The sequence below is a fragment of the Ursus arctos genome, unplaced genomic scaffold, assembly GCF_023065955.2.
Source record: "Ursus arctos isolate Adak ecotype North America unplaced genomic scaffold, UrsArc2.0 scaffold_29, whole genome shotgun sequence".
Taxonomy (NCBI): domain Eukaryota; kingdom Metazoa; phylum Chordata; class Mammalia; order Carnivora; family Ursidae; genus Ursus; species Ursus arctos.
The window spans coordinates 12657681-12683281 of record NW_026622974.1 but is presented as its reverse complement, the minus strand read 5'-3'; the positions used below and the strand labels follow the sequence as shown (position 1 = coordinate 12683281).

Here is a 25601-nt window from a genome sequence, read left to right as displayed (position 1 = left end):
AATAAACATGTACCACATTTGGAAATGAGCAAACGCACTGAGGTGTTCATGTCACTTACTTGTTTGTCAAAGGTGAGAAACTGCTTCAGTTGGTCAAAGTCCGATGGGGTGACATACTTGCGAAGAGGCTGTTTCCGGAGTTCAGTGTAAGGATCGAGAGCCATCTTCTCTGGTGGATTTAATTCAATTCCTTGACTTTCCAAAAATACCTAAATCATACAAAAGTAATAATGATCATCTTTCTTGAAGCTACCGTAAGTATTAATGGATCATGTAAAGATAAGTGTAACAATAATTTCTATGCCATTGTCCAAATTAATAATTAGCTTGCAGTCTGAGGTACATCTTAGCAGCACTAAGCCTCCAACTGACCCAACGCTATAATGCAGATAACAACTGATAATTACCATAAGTATTCTACATTACAACGCTTCTAGACTATATGCTAAGCTAACTGGAAGACATGATAGTAAGGTAACTGGCTCCAAATATGAATTTAGAGCAACGAAATTTAGTTAGGTACCCAAGAACAGAGTAAGTCCTGGGATTGCTTACATACACACATCTGAACCCCAACCACAGTTTCAAACAATATGTAATTCATATCAGATATGGGGGCAAGCTACATACACAATGGTAAAGTTAAGCTGAAATCAAACTCCCAACTTTTCAACTCACCAAAAACAAGTATCTGATTAAGTCCCCATCTCCACCCCCCTCCAAAAAGGAAAAGAATCACTGGTTATTTTAGACCAGAAAATATTTCAGCAAAATAGGAGAGACAACCCAAGTACTCAAATCGCACCAGATAAAGTTAAGGAAAGCATTTGAACATGATATGATCTTGTCTGATTTGCTAATTATAAGTAAATACAATATTCTCAGTAACTATATCTTTTAATACAACTTGGCATTTCTTCTTCATAAAAGCACCACATTAAGCTGTACTTTTTTTGGTAATCAGAAAAGAACAATGTCATGGGATCTGTTTACATTCTGGAACTAGAAATTAATCTGAAATCTGGGTTTCTTTTGGGAATTGTGTGATTTGCTTTTGGACAATTCAATAGAAAATATATAGGACTCAGCCAAAATATTCGGGTTCTAACATTAGCTCTGCTGCTAACTAGCTTGTAATCTTAGTATTTAAAGTGTCACTAAGCAGTCTCCAATGTCTCTCAATATTCAAATACTGTGATCTCGATGTCTATTAAAACCACTGAGCTGGAGTAATGACTAACAATATTCCCCTCTCCCTTGAGATGATGTATTAGTGTAGCAGGATTACTGACTGAGGTATTTAATGGGGGTTTTACTCCTTTCTGTTGCTTTCAACAGATAACCAGGCCCTTTGTTAACCTTACCTTAGGGATTTTGGCAGGAATGCAGAAGCTTCCTGAAGTTGACTATTCTTCCTGTCTCTTAGAAAAGGCCTAAACTCTTTGAAGAGATTATTCTAAAGTATCCCAGAAGGAGGGGAGAGAAGGGAATGTCTTTGAAGGCAAGGAGAGAAAAAGGGGGAAATTCTCCCAGACTGGAAAACAGACACAAGTTGATGGGTTTCAGAAGAACAAAACTCCACCCGTGCTCTTAAGGATGCTTGGAGCACACGTGCAGCCAGTCAGGCACATCGGTCTCAGGCACTCGGGGTCTCAGGCACTCGGGGTTTGCTTAGCACCAAAGCATCCAGGAGGGGCCCTTGGTCACTGACAGCCTATGGACCCTGCCTGTATGACCCCATTAGGCCTGGGTGTGCCGCCTTCTTAGGGTTTCGAATTTTTGGCAAAGCTGAGGGTGAATAGAAACAGCAGCCCAGTTGGATGGGGGCTCAAGTAGGTTTTAAGTTATTTTTAAAACACAAAACAGTACTTCCTGCACACTTGCGTATGTGGACTAGGATTCACATCTGCTATAGTCCCAGTAATACTCTAATGAAGATAAGAGATTCTAGATCTCTGATTTCCGGAGCTTATTTTTTTTAAGGTGTTCATTCTGCCTATAGGACCAACGTTTTTTTTGGAGCAGTGAGGAGGGGGTGAGAAGGGATGGTGGTGGTGATATATTTGATTAGAGATGGCTCCTTATTCAAACCCACACCATAAAGACAACTATCTTCTTTATCCACTCATAGATCCAGCCCTAATGAAAGCCATCAAATTAGCTAAGATGGGTATAAATTTTAAACTGTTATAGGAGCCAACTTCTAACAGATTGATTACTGAAAACATAATTTAATCTAGTCATCGATACCTAAAATATACAACTCTAGTTGTTATCAGTCATTAAAATACAGTTGATCCTCATTATTCACAGATCCTATATTTGCACTTTTGCCTACTTGCTAAAATTTGTAACCTCCAAATCTATAGTCCTAGTGCTTCTGTGGTCCTCTGCAGACACATGCAGAGTGGTAAAAATTTAGAATCGTCTGATCTGTACATTCTAGCGCTACTGGCCATGAGTTCAGTGTTCATGAAACAACAAAATATTTTAAACATGGCATCTTTAAACAGAAACACACATGAAACAAGGTTACAGAAACCTAACCCTGTATTTCTCCTAGGAGCAATGGATCCATAGTTGCTGATTAAGGGCTTGTGGTGACTTCCTAGAACAGAACTACTGTGAACAGTGAGAGTTGGGGTGCCTGGGTGGCTCAGTCGGTTAAGCGTCTCTCTTTACGAGAGTTGACTCAGTGCTCAGTAATGAACTGCCGATATTCAAATTGTTCATAAAGAGACAAGTAAAAATAATCACAATATCATGGAACACTACATCAAACACTAAGGATGTACTGTATGGTGACTAACATAACATAATAAAAAATTATTTAAAAAAAATAATCATGGGGCGCCTGGGTGGCACAGCGGTTAGGCGTCTGCCTTCGGCTCAGGGCGTGATCCCCGCGTTATGGGATCGAGCCCCACATCGGGCTCTTCCGCTATAAGCCTGCTTCTTCCTCTCCCACTCCCCCTGCTTGTGTTCCCTCTCTCGCTGGCTGTCTCTATCTCTGTCGAATAAATAAATAAAATCTTAAAAAAAAAAAAATCACGATACCCAAAATTTACATAACATTTTATAATTCCTCATTATAGGTACAATCCTGAAACTGCCTATGATAAAAAGGACGTCAAAAACCTAAAAAATGAGAGATCAAACCCTGTTTTTCCAAAGATGGCCTAGCACCTCTACCTTCTGCACTGTTTTTCTCTGTTGCTCTGGGCTGGCACGGATGCCAGGGCTCCTTCCTTCACTTCTTTGAGGTCTCTGTTCATCTGTCATCTTATCATGAGGCCTTCCCTGACCAGCCTCGATACACAGCAGCCCCCTCACCCTCCCCTCCCCTTTACTCAGCTCTAGTTTCTCCCGAAGCTCTAAGCAGCATCTGACATGTTATATACTTGTTTGCTTATTTTTGTGTCCTCCAGCCAGAATGTAATAGCCTTCATAAGGACAAGTCTATATATTTGGCACCTAGAACCATGCTTGGCACGGAGCAGGCACTCAGTAGTATTTGCTAAATAAATTACTAAATGCAAAACATAAATGAGTGAATTCACAGGAACTTGGTGCATGGTAAAGATTAATCACATGTGGCATTTGATAACGTGGGATTAAAGGCATAAAATAATTCAGAAACTCTATCTTTGCTTCTAGAAATTTTTAAAACTAAGACAAATTTAGAATTGACTTCCTAATATCTACATTTTGTGCTAAAGAAAGGACTCTCTGTCTATATATGTACACATAACTTTAAGAAAAGTTGTCAAAAATCCATACTTAGGAAATAGAGGAAATGGAGGATTCTTCTCGGTACAAACCAGCATTCTCCTTTAAAAATTGTTTTATTTCAGGAATTCTTTAGATAGCAAGTTGTTCCAGAACATAGCAAGTATGATTTACAGGAAAAAATAGGAACTGCACAAAAAATGTTAGGCTCATATCTACTAATAAAGGTAATACTACTTTTGCAACTCAAGCTTCAGATAAATTACCCAATGCCTCTTTCATATTTCTATCCCATCAAGGGTGCTACCTCCCCTATCCTCCACTTGAACTAGTATGGGAACTGGTTTCTTAACAAATGATTCAGCTCTGATGCAAGTTTAATTTTATCTCAGTGGGTACGTATTCATATCATTGTGAAAAAAAGTGAGGTCACTACACAGTGTTGACACATATCGACACACACACAAACACCTAATTAACCTACACGGTAACCCATACAGGACAGATTACCTCCTCTTACCTTTTTCTTTTTCTTTTTAAAGATTTTATTCATTTATTTGAGAGGGAGAGAGCTCGAGCGGGGGTTGGGGGAAGAGAGCGAGAGGGAGAAGCAGACTCCCCGCCAAGCAGGGAGTCCCACACAGGGCTGGATCCCAGGACCCCAAGATCATGACCCGAGCCGAAGGCAGATACTTAACTGACGGAGCCACACCTCTTACCCCTCCTCTTACCCTTATAAATGAAACGTATCCTTCCATAAATTAGAATGATGCCTCGGACACCACAATTTCCAGAAATATTTACTATACCTGTGTGAATCGGTCGCAGTCAACAATGCGGAAAGTTTTGCCATAAATTGTAATGTTTATTCCTCGATTTAGGTCTTTCCAATGGTAATGGTCTCCCCGGTCATTCTTGGTTAGCCGCTGGCGTTTGATTAACTTGCCTTGAAGGATCCCAGAGTTTTCCACAACAGGCTCCATGACAGACATGCTGTCATCTTCCAGGTAGTAGTAAATGTTCACTTGACGAATCCTATAATGTTCCTCAGCTGACATAGGAACATCTTCTTGGAAATAGGCATCAAATTTCAGCACCTATAACACACAAGGAAGGGAGAAAAGGCATTGTATTAGTCTCTCACCCAAAAGACATCCAGTACCCTCCTACAAAGAGAACCACTCCAGGAGAACTAAATACCCATCAATCCTATTTTCCAAATTGAAGGTTGCTAAGCTACGGTCTGCAGAACCCATCTATCCCTGTCACATGATTTTGTATGACCTTCAAGCTAAGAATGTTTTATTTACATATTTAAATGGTTAAAAAAAATCAAAAGAATAAAATCTCACAACACATGGAAATGATACAAAATTCGAATTTCAGTATCCACAAATAATTATGTAAATAATTAGCAGGTATTTGCCAATGGCTGCTTTCCCATTACAAGGGCAGAATTGAGTAGTTGTGACAGAGACCACATGGGCTGCTACTACGGACTGAATTTTGTCCCCCCCCAAAAAAATGTGTATGTAGAAGCCCTAACCCTTTATATGACTGTATTTAGAGACAGAGTCTTTAGCAAATAATTAAGCTTAAGTGAGGTCCCAACAGTGGGGCCCTGATCCAATTGAATTGGTGGCTTTGTAGGGAGAAGAAGACCTCTCTCTCAGCATCCCCACACTGAGGAAAGGCCACGTGAAGACATAGCAAGAAGGCAGCTTCTCCAGAAACTGATTCAGCAGAACCCTTGATCTTAGACTTCCAGCCCCCAGAACAGTGAGAAAATTAATTTCTATTATATAAGGCACCAGTATATGGTATTTTATTACGGCAGCTCAAGTAGACTAAGACAGCTGTGAAGCCCCAAATGTTTACTATTTGGCCCTTTACAGAAAAAGTTTTCTGACCTCTGCTCTAGATATTCAAACTACATATGGACTTCTAGTACTGTGTTCCTTGATGAGATGGCTTAAGGACCTTAACTCTACTAGCTTCACTTCTGTGTCAAAAATCTCTCTCAGGGGGCGCCTGGGTGGCGCAGTCGTTAAGCGTCTGCCTTCGGCTCAGGGCGTGATCCTGGCGTTATGGGATCGAGCCCCACATCAGGCTCCTCCGCTATGAGCCTGCTTCTTCCTCTCCCATTCCCCCTGCTTGTGTTCCCTCTCTCGCTGGCTGTCTCTATCTCTGTCAAATAAATAAAATAAAATCTTTAAAAAAAAAAAAAAAATCTCTCTCAGAATTTCTGCAGAGAGTCCAAAATTTGGGCAAGACTATAACCTTTGGTTTCAAAATGAAAATGAAGGCTCAAGTCCATTTCTTTAGAACGCGAGTCCCCTGTAAATGCATATTAATGATATATTCATTCTTAGAGAATTTATATGAATGAGACTCAAATCATCAATCCAGCACAGATCCTTTGAGTGGCATGTAAACACACCGTCACTGTACTCAGAAACATACATGATACGTGGAGTGAACCCTAGGTCCTCTGGGGAGCATCAGGAGGAAGTCAAAATGGCGCACTCTATTGCACATTTAAAAAACATTCAAAAATCTTAAAAGCTTGTGTTGACAAGTTTGGGGATTAATTTTAAAACTTTCTTTTATCCTGTCTTTATTTTTAATAATTTTTAAATAGTTTTCATTTAAACTACAAAATAATAATTTTTAATAATTTCCTCTCATGAAGAGAAAATATTAGAATGGTATTGTAGGTAGACAAGAGTGTGAACCTAAAACTCCACTGGAATTAGAGGAACCAACCAAGGACACTGTTTAGTGAAGATACAAATATGGCTCGATGAATGAGAAGATGAATAATTTTACACATGAGTGCTGTTGCTAAAACGGTTTAGTGTCTACTGTGGAAAAACAAGATTAAAAACCAAAAGAGATCAGGAAATTGAATAGGTGAAATACGCATATAATGGAATCAAACGCTAAAACTCTTAATAAAAAGATGAAATGCATGAATGGATGAGAATGTTCAAAGGAGAAAGCGAATACAGCAAAAGCAAAAGACAAAAGATCATTTTCAAGTAACATTTTAGATCAACTGCAAAGAACTGAGATGGAGACATGATCACTATAAGTGGAGGCATGAGCACTAATTCACGCACGAAATGGTCTGTATTTGAGCCACAGATATATAAATACATAAAATGTGGGCGCGAGAAATGATCAGCTAATTGAACCTCCCTCATTTTACAAATGGAGACTTAGGGTGGTAGAGTGACTTGCCTGGGGCCAAACTCGGGGTTAGGGGCACAGCTGGGGCTGAAACTATCTGTAGACTCACAGAGAAACAAGAAAAAGGTAAAGAAATACCCGACCATACAACTGATTGGATATATGAATGTGTTCCTATCGGATGAGTTCGCTGAGATGGGGATGATATGGATTCTGGAGGAGACATTTAAAAAAAATTTTTTTAACTAAGTGATTATGAATGTAAATGGTATAATTCCACCACCAGATTATTTTCTATCTTCCAGCCTCTAGTTTCAATAGGTACTCAATTAAAGTTGACTAGCTGGATGAACACCGTATAGACATTTAACAAGAAGAATAAAATGAAAAGAAAGACCCAAAAAAAGACAGAAAATAGGCTAGGAGTAAATTAGGAAAGCTAACTTGTACAATCTGGTCAGTAGTTCTCAGACTCAATTATACAGAAAAATCATCTGGAAATTTAGGTCGATGAGGGTTAGGGTGACATCTCAGTTTCTTAAAGGCCCACGAGGGATTCTGTTGGATGGCCAGAGTTAGGACTACCTCACTTTAGTTTAAAGAGGAGACTCATTGACAAGGAGAATCAAGGATGATATGGAAAGGTCAACAGATGGAAATAAAACAGCTCACATTACAAAAGCATAAGGGTAAATGAGACAAACGAAAATGTTACACTATCCTTTGGTAAATGCCAAACCTGAAGCATTCCCTGAAAAATAAAAACTTTTGGAGAAAACTGACAAAAGATGGAGTTGTTGTGATGACTTTCTGCATTTCAGAGACTAAGAATTTGCCATCAGTACCGATAAGACTTCCAAAAAATGGACAGCACAGAGCAGGTAAACGTGGAACAATATGAACTCAAGAATTCAGAATTCATCCAGCTTTTCTTTAACTGTATTTGGAAAATATTTCGGTGAAGTCTACAGGGAATTATTTTCTGTAATAGGCTTCCTGACTAAAGAAAGCCTCTTTCAATCCTGAGTTCAGCTGTCTATGACTAAAGGTTGAGGCATTTGAACAATTTTCTCCTCAGAGTCCTCTGGAAAACCTGTGGTTTGCTGTTGACTTTTCTGCAAATAGTTGGCTCTCAGAAATCTGAATTCAAGGGGTACCCTGAAATCCCAGATGATACCTTTTTGTCAAAAGCCACATGTGCAGGAATAAATTCTGCAGGTGGGGCCTGCTTAGGTTGTCCATAAGTTAAAACTGGTGCCTTGTTGGCCAACTCATCCAGCTCAGCCTGGGACAGCTGGTTGACCTGGAGCCGTTCCCCACCTATCCCAACTGTTGGACGTCGAACAACTGCATAGCCATTCCTGTAGCCCAGCGTCTGGCTTCTATGAAATGCTGTTTTCTGAAGAACAAAAGAAGTGTTTCATCAATAATATTTTATAAATATGTGTTAGGTAAAAGAGCTAACTTTCAAAAACATCGTAACTTAAATCTTTGGTTATAAACATCACAAACCTTGTATCAAAAAGCTTACCTATAATAGAAGGTCCTTATATTTTAAGCTAAAACACCTGGTCAGGAACAGGGGGAAAAGCAGCAGCCTGAGCTTAAAATAAAACTTAAAGCCCTGCTCCAGAATACCCAATTTAATTACCAGCTCACTTTTCATGAGAAACTAAAATATTATCTATACTCTTAATCTTTCACTTAATTCTTCCTGTGTTTTTAATCTTATCTAGTATTCATAAACCATGGAACCTAGAAGATCTGACTCCGTGAAATGAGTTTTTACCTAAAATAAAAGGCCCTTCTTGTTCTAGTAACACTGATACATTCATACAACTCTTTGGAAAGCAAGTGAGTATTATATATTTAAAGTCTTGAACTCAATAAATTCTACCCTTGATCCTTTATTTTAAAAATATAATTCAAAATTATGGGAAAGAACAATATGCCTAAAGCTGACCATATAATTAACCACACAATGTTAATTACAATAGTAAAACACTGGAAACAATATAAAAGACAAACGTACGAGTTAATGATGGAAAACTCGCTTAATGGACTATGATGCAGCCATTAAAATATTGGTTTTAAAGACCACGTGGCAATCTGTGAAAAATGTTTATGATTTAATAAGCCCCAAAAAGCAGCATATAAAATTATATGTATACTATAGCCACCTGGGTGGCTGAGTAGGTTGTGTCTGCCTTTGGCTCAGGTCATGATCCCCAGGGTCCTAGGACTGAGCCCCACATCAGGATCTCTGCTCAGTGGGGAGTCTGCTTCTCCCTCTCCCTTTCATCCTCCTCCCCACTTGTGCTCTCTCTCTGTCTCAAATAAATAAATAAAATCTTTTTAAAAATTTTTAAAAAATAGAATTATATGTATACTATAATTAAAAGCATGCAAACATGTGCACAAAAAGAAACTGGATTTGGATAATGTTCTCTGTAATCTTTCTGAATTACATTGATTTTTTTAATAATGAACGCATTTTTTTGGTAATTGAAAAAACAAAATATTAAATAAAAAAAAGAAAAAAGTAGAAAGGAATTATTTTTGAAGGCAGAGGAGAGACCAAAATGGTAACAACACAGGACACTCCAGCCTCCCTACCCCTCCACAAAGATCAACAATTAGACCGTTATGCATGGACAAAAACAGCTCTGGAAGAGCTTTGGAGTCCAGTTTAGGAACACAGTGAAACAAAAAACCTGAGAACTACACAAGGAGAGAAGGAAGACTTCATTTTGCCTGCATCATCTCATCCCTCGAGCCAGCACTGTTCAGTGTCAAGAGGGAACTTCCCGGCCAGAAAGAGGTCCCCTGGCCAGGAAGGAAGAGCAACCAGCTTCTCCAGTCTTTTGGGACAGTCCACGAAGGGCCCACTTCAGTTTCCTCCCACCCAGACTGGCAAAGCTGAAGTGTATAAGGCCAGCTAGGAACACGGAAGCAAAGTAGGGGCTACTGGCAGCAGCCCCTCAGTGGGAGTGACTGTGGTGTGCACACACCCGCTCTGCTCAGACAACCCAGCAGATCTTACCATTGACCCAAAGCCAAGGGCCAGGATAGCTGCAGATGGATACCCCCTGCAGATTTCACCAGCTTTCATCCCACAGGCATTCATGATGCCAGGCATCAGAGCCCCTTCCCCGCCCTCCCCTCCCCATATCCCCACCAGAGCCTGGGAACCACACTGGCAGCCAGCTCAGGCCTCTGCAGCTGCTGGAGTGCAAGATGCCAGCACAGACACCCTCTGGCTGACCCTCCCCCATTCATGTACTTGGAACTAGCCCCTCTGGCTGTGCATCTGCACACGGTCCGACCCTCATCACAGGCCTCCACTGCAGTGTGCATGCTAGGGGAGTGTGCAGGCACAGGAGGACACGCCAAAAACCAGGGCCTCCTGCAGCTGCCAGTGAGCCCAATAGTTGGCCCTGGCCCTTGCCTTCTCTGCTTCCCACCACTACGTGTATGTCTGCAAATGGCCCCTGCCACTACACAGGCACCCACAGCTGGCACCCTACAGCCAATTACATGTACCCCTAGCTGCTGTCACCACTGCTGCTTGCCCTGCTCCCTAGCTGCTGGACTTGGAGGTTGCTAAAGACCCCAACAGCCCTTGCAGCCACTATGGACCTCCTGTAGCACCAGTCAAGGACTACACAGTTGTCAGTGCCGTAGACCCCAGTGGCCTGGGCCAAAGAGATATCATGCCCCCCAAACCTGAACCCAGTGCCACCACACATCCCTGCACTTGGTGCCCTGCACCACTAGGCGGAGGATCACAGTAAGCTTCAGCATGTCTCCACCCACAAGTGAAACTCATCCCTTACTAAAGTCAGTCTATAAGGTCTGGAAGAGGTAGCTGCTTCTTCATGTGAAGACACCTACATAAGATACAGGGATCATGAAGAATCGGGGAAACAAGACTCCACCACCTATAGTAACTGGCCCCAAAGAAATGGAGAACCAGGAATTGCCCAATGAAAAAAAATCAAAATTGTCCTAAAGATTCTCAGAGACCTACAAAAGAACACAGATAGGCAATTTAATGATATCAGGAAAGGAACAAAGTAAGAAGTTCAACAAAGAGATAGAAAACATAAAAAAGAACCAAACAGAAATTGTGGAGCTGAAGAACACATGACTGAACTGAAGAATTCAACTATAGCTTCAAAAGAAGATCTGAACAAGCAGAAGAAAGAATCTGTAAGCTAGAAGACAAATAAATTGAAGTTAACCAATCAGAAGAGCAAAAAGAAAAAAGAATGAAAAGGAATAAAGAAAGCCCACAGGACTCATAGGACACCAACAAGAAAAATCATGTATGCATCACTGGATCCTTCTCTAGAAGGAGAAGACAGAAAGGGGTAGAAATCTTATTTAAAGAAATAATGGCTAAGAACTTCTCAGACCTGGGGGGAGATCTGGACATTCAAGTTCACGAAGCTATAGGTACTCAAAATTTCAATCTAAAATAATCTTCTCCAAGATGCATAATCATAAAGCTATCTAAAATCAAAGACAAAGAGAATTTTAAAAGCAGTAAAAGAAAAAAAAAAAACTCTCTTGGGGCACCTGGGTGGCTCAGTTGTTAAGCGTCTGCCTTCGGCTCAGGTTATGATCCCAGCGTCTTAGGATCAAGCCCCGCATCGGACTCCCTGCTTGGCGAGGAGCTTGCTTCTCCCTCTCCTACTCCCCCCTGCTTGTGTTCTCTCTCTCGTGTCTCTCAGTGTCAAATAAATAAATAAAATCTTAAAAAAAAAAAAGAAAAGAAAAGAAAAAAGAAAAAAATTCTCATACAAGGGAATCTCCATAAACTATCAGCAGATTTCTCAGCAGAGATCTTGCAGGCCAGGAGAAAATGGGATCGTCCATTCAAAGTGCTAAAAGAAAGAAACTGCCAACCCAGGATACTTTATCCAAAAAAGTGTGCTTCAGAAGGCAAGACAAAGACTTTCCCTAATAAACAAAGATGAGAGTATTCATTACCATTAAACCTGCCTTATGAGGAATGCTGAAAGAAGTTCTTCAAGCTGAAACAAAAAGGCATTAATTAGTAACTGAAAATACATAACACACGGGTAAAGGTGAGCATATAGGATTCCGAATACCTTAATACTATAACATGGTGATGTGTTCACTTCTTAGTTCTAGTAGAAAGATTAAAGGACAAAAGTAATGAAAACGTCTCTAGCTCCAAGAATTTGTTTAGTGGATACAAAATATAAAAAGATGTGAATGGTGGTATCAAAAAACAAAGCGAGGAGGGTAAGTAAGGATAGGGTATTTATATGTGATCAGAGTTGAGCTGCTGTCAGTATAAAATAAACTGTTACTTCTTCCTCTTCCACTCCCTCTGCTTCTGTTCCCTCTCTCGCTGGCTGTCTCTGTCAAATAAATAAATAAAATCTTTAAAAAAAAAAAAAAAAAAAAAGGGGCGCCTGGGTGGCACAGCGGTTAAGCGTCTGCCTTCGGCTCAGGGCGTGATCCCGGCGTTCTGGGATCGAGCCCCACATCAGGCTCCTCCGCTATGAGCCTGCTTCTTCCTCTTCCACTCCCTCTGCTTCTGTTCCCTCTCTCGCTGGCTGTCTCTGTCAAATAAATAAATAAAATCTTAAAAAAAAAATAAAATAAAAAATAAAAAAATAAACTGTTACATATATGTTTCATGTGAGTCTCATGGTAACCGCAAAGCAAAAACCTACAGTAGCTTCACAAAAAACAAAGAGAAAGAAATCAAAGATACTACTATGACCAATCATCAATTCACAACAGACGGCAGGAAGAAAGAAACAAGGGAAATACAAAACAGCCAGAAAACATAAAATGGCATTAGTAAGTTCTTACCTATCAATAGTTACTCTAAATGTAAATGAACTGAATTCTCCAATCAAAAGGCAAAAAGCTGGATGATTAAAAAAAGCCCACAAGATCCAACTATATGCTGCCTATACTATAAGACACTCACTTTGGCTTGAAGCACACACATAAGCTGAAAGTGAAGGGACGGAAAAAGATAGTCCATGCAAGTGGAAACTGAAAGAGAGCATGGGTAACTACACTTATATCAGACAAAATAGATTTTAAGTCAAAAATGATAAAAAGGGACACAGATGGTCATTATATAATGGTAAGGGCATCAATTAATCAAGAAGATATACCAACCATCTGAAACTAATATAACACTATATGTTAATTATGCTGGAATTAAAACAAACACAGGGAAAAAAGATATAACGATCATAAATTTATTTGCACCCCACATCAAAGCACCTAAATATATTAAGGAAATACTAACAGATTTGAAGGGAGAAATAGACAACAAAACAATATTAGAAAAGGATTTCAATAGATGACAAAATCAGATAGGAAATGAACAAGGAAAGGTTGGATTTGAACCATGCTTTAGACCAAAAGGACCTAACAGACATAAAAAGAACAATCCATCCAACAACAGCAGAATACACATTCTTCTAAAGTATACTAACATTCCCCAGGATAGGTTATACGATAGGTGACAAGCAAGTCTAGCAGATTGAAATCCTACCTAGAATGCTTTCTCGCCACAATGCTATGACTAGAAATCAATACAGGAAGAAAACTGGAAAATTCACAAATATGTGGAAATTAACATACTCCTACACAACGAATAGGTCAAAGAAGAAATCAAAAGGGAAATCAAAAAGTATCTTGAAACAAATGAAAATAGAAGCACAACGTATGTAAACTTTTGGGAACCTGCAAAAGCAGTTTAATAGGTTTTGAGAGAGAGAGAGAGTGTGAGCTCACACGTGCTGGGGCGGGGTGGGGGGGTGCGGTTTGAGGGAGAGAGAGAATCTCAAGCAGGCTTCTCACCCAGGGGGCGCCCAACACAGGGCTCAATCCTATGACCCTGAGATCATGACCTGAGCCAAAACCAAGGGTTGGATGACCAACCAACTAAGCCACCTAGGCACCCCAATAAGGGATTTTATAGTGATAAATGCATGCATTAAGAAACAAGAAAGATCTCCCTGATACCAAAACCAGATAAGGATACTATACGAAAGGAAAGTTACAGACCAATATCCTTGATGAATATAGATACAAAAATTATCAAAAAATTTTAGCAAACCGAATTCGACAGCTCATTAAAGGGATCATACATCATGACCAAATGGGATTTATCCCTGAGATGCAAAGATGGTCCAACATACACACATCAGTACATGTCACTCAACACATTAAGAGAATGAATGATAATAATCATATGATCATCTCAACATATGAAGAAAAAGCATTTGACAGAATACAACATCCATTCATAATAAAAATTTGACAAGTTGAATATAGAAGGAACATACCTCAACATAGTAAAGGCCATATGTGACAAGTCCATAGCTAACATCCCCAAACTCAGTGCTGAAGGGTTGAAAACTTTTCCTCTAAGATCAGGAACAAGACAAGGGTGTCCACTCTTACCATTCGTATTCACCATAGAACTAGAAGTCCTGGCCAGAGCAATCAGAAAACCAAAAGAAGTAAGAGGTATCCAGACAGGAAAGGAAGAAGTAAAACTCTCTTTGTATGCAGATGGCGTTATCTTACATTCAGAAAACCCTAAAGACTCCACCAAAAAACTGTTAGAACTAATCAATAAATTCAGTAAAGTTGCAGGATACAAAATCAACATACAGATATCAATTGTGTTTCTATACGCTAACGAACTATCTGAAATTGAAATTAAGAAAACAATTCCATTTACAAGAGCATAAAAACAATAAAATACTTAAGAATAAATTTAATTAAGGACGTGGAAAACCTATACACTGAAAACTATAAAACACTGATGAAAGAAATTATAGAAGGCACAAATGGAAATATATCTTGTGTTCTTGGATTGGAAACATTAATATTGTTTAAACGTCTACACTATCCAAAGTGATCAACAAATTCATTGCAATCCTTATGAAAATTCCAATGGCATTTTTCGCAGAAATAGAAAAAACAATCCTAAAATTCACATGGATCCATAAAGACCCCAAATAGCCAAAGGAAGCTTGAGAAAGAAGAACAAAGCCAGAGGCGTCACACTTCCTGATTTCAAACTATCATTACAAAGCTACAGTAATCAAAACTACATGGTACTGGCATAAAAATACACACATAAGTCAATGGAACAGAATAGAGCCCAGAAATAAGCTCATGCGTCTATGGTCAACTGTCTTTGACCAGGGTGCCAAGAATACACAATGGGGAAAGAAAAGACCATCAAAAAAGGTGCTGGGAAAACTGAGTATCCACGTAAAAGAATGAAACGGGATCCCTCTTTTATAGAACTCACAAAAATCAACTCAAAACTATTGAAGACTTAAACATAAGACCTGGAACTGTAAAACTCCTTGAAGAAAAAAAGAGAAAAACCTCCCTGACATTGGTTTTGACAATGACTTTTGGATGTAATACCAAAAGCACAGTCAGCAGAACCAAAAATAAACAAGTTACATAAAGGGGCTACATAAATTAAAAAGCTTCTGTACAGCAAAGGAAATAATCAACAAAATGACAAGGCAACCTAGGGAATGGGAGAAAATATTTACAAACTGTTTTAGTCTGTTCAGGCTAGTCTAACAAAATACCAGAGACCGGGTAGCCTCCCCACCCCTCTTAGTCATTATGGTTCATCCTCTGAATGCTTTGAGTGTTATACACACCTAGTTCTTCAGTGATGAATATAGATAGTGACCATGTTTTCCAAATTTCAAATAAGGGAAATAGGTTGACCCTTGGACAGTCTATTTAAAATAGAAAATATGTCCAAGGCACAGTTCACCTTATATGAAGTACAGCAAGGTACATTCTCAGAGCCTGGCACCTCCCGTCCGCATCTTTTTAAACCCCCAAATGGACTCCACCTGGTGGGTAACCCACACTCACCAACACCAAATGCTGAGGCTGCTTCTGCCCCGGGCAGGAATGTGCCTACATCTCCTAACTTACATAGAATGGAAAAGCCCACTGAAGGAAGAGTTCAATGATGCTGTGTCTTAATGCAGGGATAATTATGAAGAAGCAGCTCAGAATCCAAACTCCCTCACCAAACTTCAATTTCAGTTCATTCTCCCAAAGAAAATAAATGGGCTATGTATTTTGATCTTATCTTTATACCCAGGGAAAGGAGCTTATAGCTTAAATTATTAAACTATACAAATACAAATTATTATTGTCTCATCTATGCTTGTCAGTCTACTGAATCTCAAAATTGCTCTTCAAACATATATTTCAGTAACCAGGTTAAAATTAAAACAAATACTAAATAATTTTGTCAAGGGCTAAGCTATGTCAGGAGGGGAAAAAAAGCTTGGTTTTTTCAATTTTGTCTACAGAACAAAACTAAAAATAGTTAAAGTAGGGAAGGAGCAAAACCATCTAATCAGGAATCTTTCATGAAAATGTTAGAAAAGCATAGGACTAGGGAAAGAAAAAAAAAAACAAAACGCTGATCAATTGTGGCTGAAAGGACTGGAATGGAATTATCTCCTACCAAGCAAGGAAGGATGGTTTCGGAGGAAGAGAGCCAAGTGTTGAAAGTCTAACTTTTGGAGAAACAGCAATTGAGAAAGAAGATAAAACAGGACTGGGGAGAAGGTGGGACTAAGTTGTAGACAAGTCAGAAGTGCTGAACGGAAAGGGGATGGGGCTAGGTAGAAGCACACATGAGAAGGGCGGAGACTGCGTAAAAGAACCTGGTGGAAAGAAGAGAATGAGTGGAAATGATATATATAAGACAGAAAATGGAGCTGGGACGGAGTAGGATTAGTGGGTCCAGGATAAGAAAGAGGAAGAAGGCCTGGGGAAATGGGCGGGATGGGGCTGTGGGAAGGAGGACGGAGATGTAGAGAGGCTGAGTGGGAGAGGGGCTAGGCTGGGGGATCGAGGGCAGTTAAGAAGGGAGCTGGGCAGAGAGGGGTACGGTGTGGGAGAATGAGCTAGGAGAGGACCTAGCCAGAGCTTGGGAGGAAGGTGGGGGAAAACAGATCCAGAGGGAGAAGAGGCAGGGACTCCTTAAAGGAGCAAGGCAGGAGGAAGAACGCAGCTGGAACGCTGAGAACGAAGGAGGCCAAGAGACTGCCTCGATGGGGTGAAAAAACTGAGGCTGGAGCGGAGGGCAAAGAGTGGGAGAGAATGAGGCTGGAGGGGGACAGAGAAAAGGTGGGGGCAGAGGACGGGTCTGAAGGGAAAGGGCAATCGTGGGTGGAGGAGAAAGCAGGTGCACCAAGGACCGAGCCCTCCGAGGCCGCCGCGGGTGGGGCCGGGTGGGGGTTGGGCCGAGAAGTCCTCACCGTGGAGTCCTTAAAGGACGTGCCCGGGAGAAAGGGCAGGCCATGCACAGGGTTGGACACCATCGCGGCCGCTTTCGCCGCCGCCACCTGGGTCGCGTGTTGGCCTCCCCGGTTGCCCGGGAGACGAGCCGCGTCCGCAGACCTCGCGAAGCTCCATGGTAATGCCAAACATCCGGAGCGCCGCGCGTGGGGGCGGGGCCTGAGGCGCAGGCGCGACGGGTGTGCGCGTGCGCCGCCCGCGGGCCCGGCGTTCTGGCTGAGAGGTGGGAGCTGGTGGGCCGGGTGCGAGGAGGGGATTGCGGAGCGGCTGCGGTCGTCCCGGTGAGGTCCGGGGTGGGAGCCGGCCCTTAGAGGAGTTAGAGTGGAGGCGAAAGTGCTTCCTTCCGTCCCCCCAGTCCTCACTGCTCCCGGCCCGCTCCGTGAGCTCGGGCCCTCTCTTCACCCCGCCGTGGGAAGAGGGCTCTTGTCCTGGTTCACACTGAAGTGTGAATAGTTAGTTCCGGTTGAAAGTGGCCCCTAGTGCCGGTGCTTGTTGGGGACAGGGGCCGCGGATTATTCTATTCATTGTTGTATCTCCTGCTCAAGGATGTTCAGTGACCTAATGCAATCGTCTCATCCCTGATCCGCCCACTGCCGCATTACCATTTCCCATCTTCACCTTTCTTTATTCTACGGTCAACACCTGCCGCTCTGCAACCTGTCAATTCTCGAAGGCTGCGCCTTTCCTATTCGCCCCAGGAAGCTCAATACTCGTTGACTGTAGAGCTCTAGGGTACTTACCTCAATTCTCCCGATCTCAGTACCTATCTGCAGCTGCAATGCAAAGATCCGACCCACAGGGGGAAATGCAACTCCTTCGAAGAGAAAACGAAGCCATTAAGAAGCAAACAAGTGGGGAGAAATATGTCAGGATCCTAGGTATTCTCGCCTTTGGTGATTTTTATAAAACTTGTTTAAATTATTATGCCTTAAAAGAAATATAATCCCATTCCTGAAGCGTTTTCAGGAAAGAAAGAAAAAATCTATCCATCAGCACCAAGGAGTTTAAAAATAAAATAAAAATAAAAACAAAAAGCAAACAAAACCCTGGTGCCTAGACATGGGATTCATTAGGTCTGAAAGCCCAGGAATCTGATTTTTGTAACAGCTGTTTCTGATAACGAGCCAGTTTAGGAACATGATAGAGTAGCAAGCCTGCCACAGAAAGCATATCTCCACATTTAGTGCTAATGCAGACAGCAGCTTTGCTTTTATTGCTGCAGAGCAACCCCCCCTGTTGGGTTTCACTAATGGGCATGAAGCTCAGGGCGCCCAGGGCATGACACTGGTGGCACCTGAAGCAGTTATTGGTGGCTGTCCACCACATCCTGCCCAGTTTACTTTCTGCTAACCCCTCCTCTCTCCTCACTACTTCTGTTTTCCTGTTCTCGTTCCCTCCCCTTTTTTTACCTTTAAATTTTAAAAAAAATTTTTCTATTAGTATGTTACCTTAATGCAGGCATTTAATGCTTTTTAAAAATCAATGAATTACCATTGTTGAATTTACTGAAAACTTTACAAGTATCTGTCCATTGCATTACATTTTAGCCACTGACCTAGGATGCAAGCCAGCTACTGGAAGAATATTTCCAAATGGCAAGTTCAACCTTCAAAAAGGTTGAAGATGCCTCTCTCACTTCTCTCCACCTCATTGTTCTGAGTACCCAGAAACACTGGTAGCTATAATCCTTGCTGATTCTTAATGATAACCTTTAACTCTTACCAGTTACATGATCCTGCCCTCCCCTCTATCTTACTAAAAGTAAATCCATGGCATTAGGATACTCTTGAAAGAGCCCTTCTGGACTAACTGCATGGTTGCACTTGGGTCTATATTCCCTAGGTTGGGTAGGGAAGGAGTCCATGGGGGCTGGAAAGGGTAAGTCATGCCTAATGGGGGCTGGAAAGGGTAAGTCATGCCTAAGCCTATTGTCCATTGTGGTATCTGTTTCTGTTTGAGGAGTGGCCTCTGCTCAAATGCCTTTCTGTTCCAGAGAGCACCCTAATTAAATGGTTAACCAGTGTATTTTAATTACTTTCAGACCCTAGAAATGCATGGTGAGGAAAACTTTTCTTGGTCTATGTTCTCCTAATAAGGCCATCACCTCTGAGGAGAGGAAGCTGGGCAGTGCTGCATCAATGCTAAAAAGCACAGGGACAAGTCTGTAAAGAAGGGGAAGAAATAAAAATGGTAGGGCTTTGGAAAACTGCTTGAATCCTGAAGTTTGGTATGGTTAAGAGTTTATATCCTGGGGCACCTGGGTGGCTCAGTCAGTTAAGCGTCTGCCTTCAGCTCAGGTCGTGATCCTGGGGTTCTTGGATCGAGCCTGGGTCGGGCTCCCTGCTCAGTAGGAAGTCTACTTCTCCCACTGCCTCTCCCCTGCCTCCTGCTTCTGCTCACTCTCTCTCTCAAATAAATAAAATCTTTTTTTAAAAAGAGAATTTATATCCCATTTCTCCCAAACATGACTACTCAGTGTGGATTGCACTTCGGTTTGCGCTCACCATTCTCCACTTTGTGCAATATACAGGAGAGAGCAGGAATCTGACCATCCCTGGCAACTAACCTAAAAAGTGCCATGGTCTGAAGGCTGTGCATAAAGCCTGGATTCAGAAGACCACAGAGATATTACGTGACTTTAGCAGGTGTTTCAAAACTTGGGGAAAGGAAAATATGGAAGGTCAGTCTGTCAATAGACCAAACCTGAAACAGGACCTCATGCTGGATGACGACTCCCAGACACTGATATCAGACTGGCAGAGGCTAAAATAAAGCAGTTGCCAAAATTAAGCATCTCCTTTTTCAGCATTTTGCCCAGAGCACTGGCTTTATCCATAATTTGTTTGCAATCCTGTGATATTCTTCTTTAGTACGTAAAGTCACAGGGCATTTATCAAGCAGATAGTGTGTGTGTCCCAGAGATTTATGCAATGATTTGGGGTGCTCCGCTTCCCTCTGCTGGATAAAAATGGTACAGCATGATTTCTGAAAAACTCAATTATACCCCTGTAAGTTTCAAAGTGCTGGGGGTGTGGCTAGTGTGTGACCATAGTGGTAAGACCTTGCAGGGGAGGGTCCCTCAGTCAGAGTGCTCTCCAGCATTCATTTCCACCACTCAGTCCTTAGTTTCTGGAATCTCTTATCTAAGAAGAGTGCCCAGTGAAGCCAGCTCGATCTTTGCAAAGTGTAGTAGAAGAGAGAGAAGCATCATTAGGGATTTCCAAGTAGTTACAGGAACAGATTTAGGACCCACAGGAAATCTTCCTTTGACACAAACTCACGCAATTTGGGGTTAGACTGTTTTGGCCTTGCAGTGGGTTCCTGCCAGGGGTTCCGAAAAACTTGTGTTTCTGCTGCTGCTTTTTTTCTTCCTTAAGTCAAACCCGTTCTATGACTTGAGCTGAGTCAATTCGAATTCCCTTTTCTCTGAAAAAGCCTATCAAACATTATCTCACCGAATCAGAGATTTCACAGGATATAAACGTCATAAAGATAGGTTCTTTGTTTTGTTCATTGCCATTTTCCCGGATCCCATCACTGTGCTGACACCTCATAGATACTCAATCAATAGTTGTACAATGATTGACCACATAAATGAGTGAATGACTTGGAGACCACCCAGTATTTTTCAAACTGCCAGTCTCCATTAGGAGGTGGGAAAATCAACTTAATGGACAATGACAACAGCCAGATTGTTTTATTAAAAAAAGGGAAAAAATAGGATATAAATTATCAGGATGTATCCCATGTTACATGGGTAAGAATAATTTACTGAAAAAGCTTTCAAGATATGTACTTACACATTCATGTTCTGGGTATTTTTTTCATGGTCACAGTAAAAAAAAAACTTGGAAATTGATTGACATTATCCATCCCACTCATTTTGCTGATGAGAAATCCGCAGACCAAAGGAGATTAAGAAACCATCAGCTAATGACTTGTTCCTGGTTGAGTATTCCTTACACTCTACCTCAGTCTTGTCTCAGATGGAAAAGACGTTCCTCCTTCAGCACGTGAGGGATCCTTGACCTTGCCATCCTGCTTGTCAGTCATCTCTGATCTAAGAAGGCTTTTAATAGTAGGGACAAAGAGAAATATGCGAGTGATGTGGCAGTAATATCTACTATAGTTACAGATTCTAAATGTGGGCAGGCGAGTCCATTAATTCAGGTAACTGGTAACCTTGAAACAATGGGGAAATGCCTTTGATACCCCCTCTCCCCTTGCACACCTCAAACACTCTTCCTTTTCCCCTTTTATGTATGCAGCCTGGAACAGAAAATGAAACACCAGGTTGGGGTCTTGAGAACCATAGTTGTGTCCTCACTGTGTTATGAGTATTGGTGTGAGCTCAGACAACTTACCTACCTGCGATTTTACTTTTTCATCTCTGAAATGAGAAGTCTGAATCAGAATTAATGGTCACTAATTGTTTGGGGGTCATGGGGGCATCTTGAAAACCAAGTGAAAACTATGGATGAAAACGTATGCAGAACCCTGGCAAAATAAAATGTGTATTAATCTGTAATGAGTAGAGAGAAATCCCTCCTGAGGGCAGAGAGTTCCCACTCTGGTGAGATACCTCCAAGAGCCCATGAAAAGTGTTGAACAGAACCCATAGCACCTTCCTCTGCATAAAGTGATAGAAATAATGATAATTATGACAATGATTGCCATTAGTACTTATTGAATGCGAACTTTGTGTTAAGGTATTTTTCCTACAGTAAAATGAGATTTCAAAATGATTTGTTCTTGTTGAAAGAAAAAAAAAAAAGAAACACTGAGTGGAGATGCTTTGCATGTTTGCATAGTTGTCTTTGAGAAAAAGAAATTGTGTTAGCCCAGAATAGTGCTCAAGTTCACTTTAAGGAGTCATAGGATACATTTAATGGGTCCTGAAGATGAGGAAGGATTCACTAGAGAAGTGTGGGGAAATAATTGAGGATAGTCGGTGGTTCTTAAAGCTGGTTTGAGTCCTCGAAGGTCTTCTGGGTGGTCACAGATGACTTCTGAGACTGACTTTTGTCATGTGACTAGGTCTGTATTGGATTCTAGAACAAAAATACATTTAAGAATTTCACTATCGATACTGCATCGGCAGTAACAGCCTGACGCCTTGTGCTTGGCCCAAGTGTCTAGAGATGAAACAAAAACTGCAACTTTAGGTTTATTTCATCTGCGAGGGCACATACAAAAAAATCCACATTAAGTTTCCTTCCCAGTTCTACACTTCTAGGTCACACAATTGGCAGTGGGGAAGTTAGACCAAAAGACCTACATTTGCTTTGTTTTGGTTGTTAAGAATATGGACTCTGGATTCAAAGGTCTGAGTTTCTGTGAGATTGCATTACTTACTAGTCAGGTAGGCCGGGGGAAATTTACCTAATCTATCAGTTTCCTCATTTGTAACATGGAGGCAACAATAGTATCCATCTCATAGGATTGCATGAAGGGTTAAATGAAAGAATCTAGGAAGACAGCTCAGCTAAGGACTTGGCAAGGAGTGAGCACCAGCTAATATAAACTGTTAATGTTATTATTACTCCTAGTTTATAGTCTTTGCCTTGGGTGTTTCATTGCATTTTTGCCCAGAGGATTATCCAGAGTACAAACCAGTGTCAGTAGAAAAAGGGAACATTCAAAACCTATCTGGGAAGTGGAGGTCAGCATTCTGAGCACTTAAAAAAACGCTAAGAAGAATCTGGGAAGAATCCTGCAGGCCCCAGAGTGTGTCCACAGGAACACAGAGTAGCCAGGCCCACAGTTGGAATCACTTAATGATAACCTGGTTTTGTGTAGACTGAAGGGAACAGGATTTACTCTACTTTCTGTGGGAAGGTAATGTGTAATTAGTAATTGAACAATGACCGTGAATTTTCTCGAACAGAATTCTTTCCCAGCAGACCCCGTCCTGAAGTTACAGTAAGAGCCCAAGTGCTTACAAGGCTCTCACGATCTGCATCTCCTACTGCCCTCGCTCTCTCCGTTCATGCTAGCCTCAGGGTCCTCTCTGTCTGGGAAAGAAACAGAGCCAACTCCCTCACCTCTTTCTGGAGTCTTCCCTCATCCTGTTTAAAACTGCACCCCCACCCCGCCCCCCTGGCCTAGTCTTCCTTGCTATCTATTTCTCCTTGGCACCATCACCTTCTAACGTTCTATGTATCCTACTTACTTGGTTCATTGTCTGTCTTACCCCGACCTCTAACCCCTGAATGTAAGCTCCCCAAGGGCAAGGATTTGTGTGTTTCATCCATTGTTGTATTCCTGGTACCTGGAACAGGGCTTGGCACCTAGTGGTGTTCAGTGTTTGTGGAGTGGCTGTCGGTGAATCCGTATACTCACCAGTTCAACAGGCGAGGCCTCTCCTCCAGTGAAGGTCTTTCTAGCAGAGCACTCTCAGAGGGCTTGATTCAGGAGAGGCGTTTCAAAGAATTCTTTCAACACAAGATAACGTATCATCGGCTTTGTCGCATGAGCCCGTGTCTCAGCCACAGCATCGTCAAATTACCAACATCATGTAATGTCAGAAGGCAGTGTAATGTAACCATCTTGGTATTCCCGTAAATTGAGCCAGAGACCGTTGATTTTGTACTTTATAGAATGAAAGTATTCGGTTGCTTAAAATTTCTAGTTACCCATTTCTGTTTTTTCAGGAAGCTTTATGTGACACTGCTAATTTACCTATCACTGACAACATTTCACCATAGCCTTATTTTTCCCCGGAGAGACTTATTTTAGTGATGGGTCTGTGGATTATCTTTTTTCCCTATTTTTTTTTTTTGCATTTTCTTTAATAAGCACATATTACTTGAAAAATGAGAAATAAGGACTCTTGGGGAACTTCCTGCTAAGTCTGTATAACTCTTTTATAAGGCAGCGAAGAATTTTTTAATCCCATATTCAAAGCCATATCACTTGTCAAAATCCCTGGGAGAACCGATTGTTTGAAGAACTGACAATCCCTAGTGAGAGATGAGAGGGAAGTCTTGCATAATCTTGGCAAGATTATCAATACTAGATGAATTTCTTAGCTGAGGAATCAAGGTATTTTCAAGAATCTGTGACTGGAGAATGAGATTTGATGTTATACTCTAGGCCACCAAGGGCCTGTCGCCAATGACCTTGTGGACTTTGAGAAAACTGTGACGTGCAAAGAATGCTTTATTTGGCATCCAAGGACACAGTGTGAAGTAAGTCACTTTAACCTGCAAAGAAACAATACAAGCCTCGCTATTCATGAGGTATTTAGGAACAAAATTTAAAATGAGATTAGGTTAAAGTATGCACAATAGTAAAGTGCTTCACACACTGTAAAGGGTTCTGCAAATATTTGGGTGTTGATGTTTCTGATTAGCTGAGCCTTGGATTTATCTGAAGGAAAAATGTGTTTGAGTTTAAACATTACAATGAGTTATGTGACTTTGAACCAATCATTCTACTTTCTTAGCGTGTTTCCCAGTTTAGTGGAGATCTTTTGGGTCTTACTTCACACAATTATTTAGAAGTGTGAATGGATGTGGAAATGTTTTGGAAAGCATAATGCATGATAAGATCTGAGGTGTTATTACTCTGTAGCCTTTGAGTTGGTCAAGGCCTCCCGGAGTCTAAAATACTGTGCATCCGTCTTCCTATGAGATCCTGTTAGGTAAGAAAAGCCCTTACCTTAGGTAGATATGCTCTCAAAATTAATTTTTAAATGAATTTTCCTTTTATTGCAATGCTTTTCCTTCCATATTATTTTAATAAAGTTTCCTTAAGGGATACGATGGTTATTATTTTTTAAAGGAGGCAGCCAGAGTGTAACATGCTGTTTCCAATTTACTAAATCAGGAACCTGTACTCAGGTTGGGACCCTACATTCCCTGCAGGATGGGGCTTTAATTAGCTGGACTACTGCCTGTGGAAATATAGGGCTTCTCTGTGTCCAGATGTGTTCAGTGTGTCTGAGACTGAATTAAACCCTAGAGGACAGTGTAAAGGGCTAGAGAAGCAAGGGGAGTAACAAGAAGGGTTGAGGTGACCATAGGTGACAGCCTTGCTGGTGGGAGAGAGATTTCTAATCTCTTGCAGGCAAAGGGAGAGAGCTCAATCCTTTTAAAAATGTTCTGGTACAGAGCAGGTCCCAGCCTTCCCTGGGTTTGGCCAGCCATCTGGCCCTCAGGTTGAGACTAGGATAGGACCGAGACCTAGAGGGAGATCCTGTGATGGCCCAACATGGGAAGATGCTGGTTCTCAGTTAGCAGTCTGAACACTCTCTGTGGAGGGTCCCTGCTTTCTTTTCCTCACTGTCGTATCTCCAGAGCCAACATGGG

The 25601-nt window shown here is 41.3% G+C and overlaps 1 protein-coding gene across 2 annotated transcripts in view; it reads right to left on the bottom strand.

Moving 5' to 3' along the window:
• The window catches only part of EFHC1 (EF-hand domain containing 1), a 63245-nt gene extending 45810 nt beyond the window's left edge, over positions 1-17435 (bottom strand). Inside the window, exons 1-4 of one of the 2 annotated variants that reach the window (XM_026507247.4) lie at positions 17250-17435; positions 8099-8320; positions 4539-4826; positions 60-209 (exon numbers count right to left, since the gene is read on the bottom strand). In XM_026507247.4, the coding sequence (XP_026363032.1) occupies positions 60-209; positions 4539-4826; positions 8099-8320; positions 17250-17312 (723 nt within the window). In that variant the 5' untranslated portion in view covers positions 17313-17435. The remainder of the gene's footprint in view (positions 1-59; positions 210-4538; positions 4827-8098; positions 8321-17249) is intronic. The other variant, XM_026507249.4, reaches the window with a different exon arrangement.
• Between the last annotated feature and the right edge of the window lie 8166 nt (positions 17436-25601).